This window comes from Ochotona princeps, chromosome 15, assembly GCF_030435755.1.
Source record: "Ochotona princeps isolate mOchPri1 chromosome 15, mOchPri1.hap1, whole genome shotgun sequence".
Lineage (NCBI taxonomy): Eukaryota > Metazoa > Chordata > Mammalia > Lagomorpha > Ochotonidae > Ochotona > Ochotona princeps.
In genome coordinates this window covers 15,749,784-15,757,835 of record NC_080846.1, presented here as the reverse complement: position 1 = coordinate 15,757,835, position 8,052 = coordinate 15,749,784, and the positions used below count along the sequence as shown (strand labels likewise).

The 8,052-nt window shown below is 37.4% G+C and overlaps 1 protein-coding gene across 1 annotated transcript; it reads right to left on the bottom strand.

Annotated features, from left to right (window-relative positions):
* Positions 1–3,029: 3,029 nt before the first annotated feature.
* LOC101531595 (olfactory receptor 6C6-like) lies at positions 3,030–3,989 on the bottom strand. The gene has a single exon (XM_004589792.2). It carries the CDS (start codon positions 3,987–3,989, stop codon positions 3,030–3,032), a length of 960 nt encoding a protein of 319 aa, XP_004589849.2.
* Positions 3,990–8,052: the final 4,063 nt, after the last annotated feature.

Genomic DNA, 8,052 nt, shown 5'->3' with positions numbered 1-8,052 from the left:
AAGTTTGGGGACACATAAAAAATAATGAAATAAATATATTCTCCAAAACAACAGATTTGTTTTCAAATAATCAAGATGGACAAAAAGTCAACAAGAAACTGTTTTAGGGTGCTGCATTGTGGGCAATTACTCTCTGCTTCATTTCTGCCTTGGTAGGCATGAAGGTATGTCTTAGGTTCCAATTACTTACTTTCTAAATAGTCCCTTAGGTCATCTTCTTACTCTGCAGGGAAATATTCTGACACTTTGTTTTGCCTTTTGTTTCTCAAACCTTTCTTCCTTACCAGCCCTCCCCATTTGTTTTAGCAGTCCAGGTTTCCTGGAATCCTGGTCATTGTAATGAACACATACATAGATGACACTGTTAGAAATGACTCCCTCATTTTATGCATATAGATACAGGTTTTCAGCTGTGCAGAAATTTCCTCTTTGAATTCCAAAGCCAAAAAAGAGTAGCATTTTCTTTTATTGGAGCTTTAGGAATTCACACGATAAACTTTAACCAGTGACCAGTCACTAATACTTTAGTTCATTGCTTTTGAGTATTTTGTTAAGTAATATAATATAATATAAATTCCTCCTGTGCCTGTATCTACAGATATTTTCAAATTTTCTCTATATGACAAAATCTGGACTCTTTAGAATGTGACACAAAAACACTGATGTTCTCATAATTCAGACGCTGGACCCTACCTCATTTACTTTCCCAGCAGCTCATCAAGTAATATCTTCTAGTATATTGATTAAAGAGGGCTATATTCTCCTGGGTTGGGGAGCTGGCACGGTGGCATAGCAAGCTAGTAATCTTCTGCCTGAGGTTCTGTCATCCCGTATGGGTGCTGGCTCATGTCCTGGATGCTCCACTTTCCACCCAGATTCCTGCTTATGGACTAGGAAAGCAGGGGAGGATGGCCTACAGCCTTAGGACCCTGCACCCATATGGGAGACCCAGAAGGAGCTCCTGGCTCCTAGCATTGGACAGGCCCAGATTCAGTCATGCAGCCTATTGAGGAGTGAACCAACGGATAAAAGACTTCCTTTTGCACCCCCCCCCCGGCCCCTAAAACTCTCCAGGTGAATCTTATTCAGTACAATATCGATTCTTGAGCACATTATACCACTGATTAATACACTCTTAAATATTTCATTTCCCTATTTATCATCACATTTAGGCACATATGCTGATTCCTCTTAGCTACTTTGATCCTAAAAACAAATTTTCTGTTACATTAATTGCATATATAATGATCTTCAGCTTTTATATTTGCCCTCGACAATTGCAGCTTAACAATTAAAACACACATATTACAATCTACAATAGCAAAGACATAGAAACAAACCAGTCCGTAAAAGAGGGGTGGTTAAAGAAACTGTGGTACATCTCCTCCATGGGATATTACTCATTCATTAAAAAAATTATACAATTTGCAAATAGATGGTCCCAACTAGAGACCATTATGCTCAGTGAAATAAGTCAATCTCAAAAGGACAAATACTGTATGTTCACTCTAATAATATAAGGAAACCATAATGCAAACTAGGCTTTCGTGTTTTCTTTTTATTACCCATGTGTTGGTTATTCAGTGACGAATTTTTTTGGCTCTATGGTGCTGTATTTTTTTTTTGCATTTTGTTTTAACTTCATACCTGTTGTTGACCCTATTTCTTGGCTTCTCATTTAAGGGAATGTATAGTAATGGGATAATAGAGACCACCATATCCAGATATGACAATAGAATGCAATATGCATCCCTACTTCCAAATCAAAGATGGATTCTCAATGAAACTGTTTGACATATGTTGACAATGGGATGCTGGACTGTCTGACATTGTCTGTACCAGCAACGCTGGGGCACACTTAAGTACCAGACTGATGGAATTATAGTTTGTTATGAAGGACTATACTATTGTAACAGTATGGGGAAATCAGTGGGTGAGAAGTTGGGGGGATCCCAGACCCTACATAATTGTACTATAAAATTCAAAATTAAAAAAGTGAATTTGAAAAAAATTTAAAACCATATATTTGAATCATTAAAAAAGTACACACACACACACACATATATATATATATGTATATCAAGGTTCACTTGTACAGTACATTGAGGATATATAACTATTATTTATAAGGAGAGATATTTGTACATAAAGATAACATTTAACGATGGGTGTTGTGGCACTGGGGTAAGCCATTACTCATGATGCCTACATGCCATATCAGAAGGCTATCAAGTCCTGACTATAATTTTGATCAATATTCCTGATGATGTGCTTAGGGAAAAAAGCAGTTAATGATTCAAGTTCTTGGGTCCTCATGACGTGTGTAGGAGAGCCAGTTGGGTACCCTGGCTTCAACCTGACCAGTCTGGCTGTGATAGACATTTGCTGAATGAATCAAGAAATGAAAGAGCTATTTCTCAGTCTTCCTCTCCCTAGCTCTCCGCCTCCCTCCATGTCACCCATTGTTACATTCTTTCAAATTAGTAAATAAATAAATATTACGAAAAGAGCAGAATTTCAGGACAACACCAAGGTGTAATAGACTATGCCTATGACTATGGTGTAGCAATCCCATATTAGTGTCAGTCTGTGTCCTGGCTGCTCCACTTCTGATCCAGCTCTCTGTTAATAAGCTTGGGAAAGCAGAGGAAGATGGCTCAAGTCCTTGGGCCGCTGTATCCACATAGAAGATGCAAAGAAAGCTCCTGGATCCCGCTTTGAATCAGCTGAGCCCTAGCCATTGAAGCCACTTGAAAATCATCCAGCATACAGGAGATCTCTTTATCTCTTTCTCCTTTGCTCTGTGTAACTCTGCCTTTCAAATAAAAGTTTTACAATCCTAATAAAGGATAGAATTGAACGTTCCAGATTGAAGAAAGCTATTCACTAGAGTATGTTGAAGATCTGATCAGAAAGCATACAGAGGGATGCAGGTACCATGCAAACACTCCAGGGGAAGACATGCATACCTGCGAACTACTGCAGTTGAAGATTATGTCTAACTTCAAGGGTCATAGGCCAATAGCACCTTATTTATAAACAAATTTTGTAGCATTGTTTTGAACATTACAGAATTTTTGAAGAATATCCCTAAAAGCTCCTTTCACCTGCTGGTTCCTTAGGGTGTAAATGAAGGGGTTCAGTAAAGGGGCAATGGAAGTATTAAGCACAGCTACACCTTTAGTTAAAGTTACCCTTTCCTTTGCTGATGTCTTCAGGTACATAAAGATACAGCTCCCATAAGTAATAGAGATGACCACCATGTGTGAGGAACAGGTGGAAAAAGCCTTTGTCCTTTGTTGAGCAGAAGGAAATTTGAGGATGGTTTTGATGATGAATGTGTAGGAGAGGACCACTAACAACAGTGTGATGACAAGTGTCACAACAGCTAAGACAAAAGCCATCAGTTCTATGACACGTGTATCTGTGCATGAGAGTTGCAGGATGGGAGAGGTGTCACATAGGAAGTGATCAATGGTTTTGGAAGCACAGAAATCTAGCTGGAGTCCCAGGACTAAAGGAGGGAAGATGATAAGGAATCCAGTGACCCAGGAGCCGAGGACAAGTTGGTAGCACACTTTACTGTTCATAATGAATGGGTAATGCAGTGGTTTACAGATGGCAACATAGCGATCATAGGACATGGCAGCCAGGAGATAAAACTCTGTACTTCCTATTAAAAAGAAGAAGAACAATTGAGTTACACAACTATTATAGGAAATTGTTTTGTCTCCAGTTAGAATGCTTATCAGGAACCGTGGAATGCAGACTGTTGTAAAGGAAATTTCTAGGAAGGAGAAATTGCGCAGGAAGAAATACATGGGAGTCTTGAGGCGGGGATGCAGCAGGGTGAGGAGGATGATGACTAAGTTCCCCGTCAGGCTCAAGATGTAATTGAAACACAGGAACAGGAAAACCACAATCTGGAGCACAGGGTCATCTGTCAGCCCCAGTAGGATGAACTCTATTTCCTTTGATTGATTGTTCATTTTTCTTGTGTCTTGTCACATCTACAGAGAATAAAAATTAATAACACCAGCATGAAAAGACATTTCTTAACTTTCAGGCATTGGAAAATGCCTACTCAGAAACTTACCTATGTGAAAATAACACTCATAAATCAACCTAGGAATCGCCAGAATGGATATAACCCAGAGTCTGTCCGTCACATTTGTAAGACCACACAGTCTTCTGTTTTCCTGAATTGGGTGCATCCTCCTTACCATCCTCTAGGAGTCTTGGTCTCAATCATTATAATTGTGGTTGTACATTTTAATTAGTCTTAATCTGTTACCCATGTTTCAAACGCTTTATCCTAACATATAACTTATGTATTTAACATTTTTTGAATTTTTGCATTTATCTGATATCTCAAGTCATTTATTACTTGAGCAACACAATGGATATAGGAACTCGCTTTTCTCCTATTTGTTGTAATAACTAACAACTTAGATTTCAATGTAGTAATAAGGAAAAAGTCAAAGAGGTAGCAACTCAAGGAGAAAAATACAAAGAAGTCTTAAATTACATATGCAACATGGCAAATGTGATGATGATTCCACTGCCAGGAATGGTTAATGGTATTATAAACAAACAAACAAACAAACAAACAAAGCCCAGCGCGATAGCCTACTGACTAAAGTCCTCAACTTGTGTGTACCAGGATCGCATATGGGTGCCAGTTCATGTCCCAGTAACCCCACCTCCCATCCAGCTCCCTGCTTTATGGCCTGGGAAAGCAGTGCAGGATGGTCCAAGGCATTGGGACCCTGCGCCCGTGTGGGAGACCCCAAGGAGCCACTGGTCTCCTGGCTTCAAAATCGGCTCAGCTCCAGCCATTGTGGTCACTTGGGGAGTGAATCATTGGATGGAAGATCTTCCTCTCTGTCTCCTCTCTGTATATCTAACTTTCCAATAAAAATAAAATAAATCTTTTAAAAAGCTAAAAAATTTCTTAAAAAATAAAGAAGATAATGCAACTTTCAAATGCTAGTAATCAGTTACACTGGCTTTAAAATAACATAATTTAAAATTTTTTTCAGTTTCTACATTCTGTATTGTTATGTTAATAATACATTAAAACTAAAAATCATTATAAAAATATTGACAAATAGTATGCACGCTATATTGAGCAAAGTGGCAGCAGGTGTTGCAATGCTATTGATTAAGCCAACACTAGGGATGCTTGTGTTACATATAAGAATACTTATTTGTGCTGGAGCGATGGCTCAGTGTCTAAAACTGTCCTAGCTGTCCAGGATGTTCCATTCCATCCACCTCCCTGCTTGTGGCCTGGGAAAGCAGTCAAGGACGGCCCCAAAACCCTTGGTACCTGACACCTACATGGGAGATTCGGAAGAAGCATCTGGTTTCTAGCTTCAGATTAGTTCAGCTCCAGCCACTGCAGTCACTTAGGGAATGAACCAACAGATGAAAGATCTTTCTGTCTCTCCTTCTCTCTGTAAATCTGCCTTTCTAAGAAAAACAAATAATATTTCTTAAAAAGAATAGTTAGTCAAGACCAGATTCCTTGTTATGAAGTGATTTTCTTCATGCTTAATAATTTTTAGTACAAAATCTAATTTTATGATGGTCATGATTGCTGTAACTGCACACAGTTCCCACTTTTAAAGAATTTAGTTATCTGTTTATTTTTATCTACCAAATGCAGAGAGACAGAGATAGCCATACATTTTTCATCTGTTGGCTTGTTTTCCAAAATCTTGTGACAACCATCACTTCGCTAGGCAGAAGGTAGGATTCAGTAATTCCATCTAAGCCTGCTGTTGGTGTCAGGTGCCCATGTCCTCAGCCATCACTTGCTGCTCTCCAAGGTGCTGCATCATAAGCAGAGGGGGATTTTGAATTTTGGCATTTGGATATGGACTGCAGCATCTTACACCCTCCACCAAATGCCAGCATTGCTAAACATATTTTTGAGCGCTTTTGTTTGGTGTATGTGTGCTTACATCTTCCTGAAAGATTAAACTTTTTATCATTATGAAGTGCTTCTCTCTTTATCCCTTAACAGGGGAGGGGAATAGATTCTTTCACTTCTTCAGCTGTCTGCTATTGTGCCTGTGAAAGCAGCAAGAATTATCCAAGTGCTTGTATTCCTTCCACCGACGTGCTAGATCCTGATTGTGTGCCAGCTCTTGGTTTTGGGTTGGTCCAACCCTAGCTGTAGTGGACATTTGTGAAACAAATCAGAATTTGAGAGATCTCCCTCGCCTTCTCTTTTTTATCTTTCAAATAACAGTAAACAAATATTTGAAAAAAATTGAAAATGAGTGGTGGTGTTTCATAGATAATAGTGTAAAAGTATTTAAAATATATATCCAGAGAAATAAGTCTAAGTCTAATCAGAATTTCCTCACTATTTCTTTTAACTCAATGAATCAAAATTCCTCATTCTGATTCTTGAGTGATTTTTCTGACCAATGAAATTGGCTGTCAGATATGTCAATATTAGAAAGAGGGAACAACTTTTTGCTTTTCTTGTGAAGGTTTCTATCCCCTCATCTCTGAAGAGACACTATTTTCTCCAATACCATTTAATTAGGAGAAGTTCAGTAATGCTGATTAGATGGTAAGAAATAATGGTTTCTCTTGCAGTTCCGATTTTGAATACAAACAGGGCATAATGATGCTTAAAGAAACAAAGATTGTTAGAAGATGATAAATGCACAAATGAATTAGGAAGTATTCTGAGGAAGGAAAAATAAAATGAAAAGAAATATTAAGGTGTTTGGAAACCTAAATATAAATAATACAAGGGTGTTTTTAGGAGTCAAAGAATGAGCTCAAGGAAAAAATAAAAATTTAAATTGTATAAGTAAACCTATCAATAAAGGAACAATAATGAAAACAACTAATACAGAATAATACTTAATACAGAATCATTTCCTAAAGTGTAGATTGAAAACATCAAAATATTTTAAGGTACCACAAACTAGACAGAAAAAAAGGAGAGTACCTGATAAATTTCAAACTCACAGTGCGTGGTAGGTTTCACTTTGGAGACAAATTTTGGATAATATTTATAGTCACAATAAAATAGCACTCCTTAAATGCCAGGCAAGTAAGAAATGAATACAAAGTGACAATAATACATGGATGTATCGAGAACCAAGTATTCAACAACAATTATTTTCAGTTGTTTGCCTGTATTATTCAGAACAAAATGGTTGACTATAAAAAGTTGAAATGTATTGAGGCTTCCATTTAGAGGAGGAAATCAGATTAAGAGAAGCTATTTTCAAAAATCATGATTTAGAAGGCAAGTTGTGGAGCATCCTTTGTTTAAAAATTATGTTTTTGGCATCAAAACAAATCATTACAGAGGACCACTCAAAATTAACATCATTTAAAAATAAATGCTATGTAAAGTCATGCACTGAGGATGTCAATAAAATTATTTCTAAGTATATAATTGATGCTCAGTTGTTTCCCACATGGATAGGGTGGGATGACACAAATGTTCCAGGCAGAAGTAGCAGCAAGAACAAAAGAAAACAGTGAAGTATGGTCTGTTTGAAAACGATTGTTACAATTCAGTCATCTCTGATAGAACCATTGAACTAATGGGAAATACAGTGTCTCTCAGCCTGGATTGATCTAACATAGCACATCTAGATTGCTGTGAAGCCATATTTTATAAATCTGTTGTCATTTAGACCAGTCATCCCCTGGCAACATTGCTACAAATGCATGATTATTCAGCACACCAAGTAGAATTCCAACACATCAAGCCGTAGACACCCCCGATTCAACAATCACATCAGTCCGTTTCCATACCCTGTAAATGAAGACAAACACAAGTCACATTTGACATCATTAGAATACAAGCCAATGAAGGTGAATGGGTTAAGCTTTGTTAGGCATCACAAAATCTGATAAGTATGTAAGATAAAAACATTTTTCAATTTAAATCATTCATGTATATTATTTGTAATCTTTCACTCAAAAACATCTATAAGCCAAAATAACGGACCTTTTAGCAATTTAACAGCTCCTATTATCAGCTGTGTTATGAAAAATGAATGCATTCAC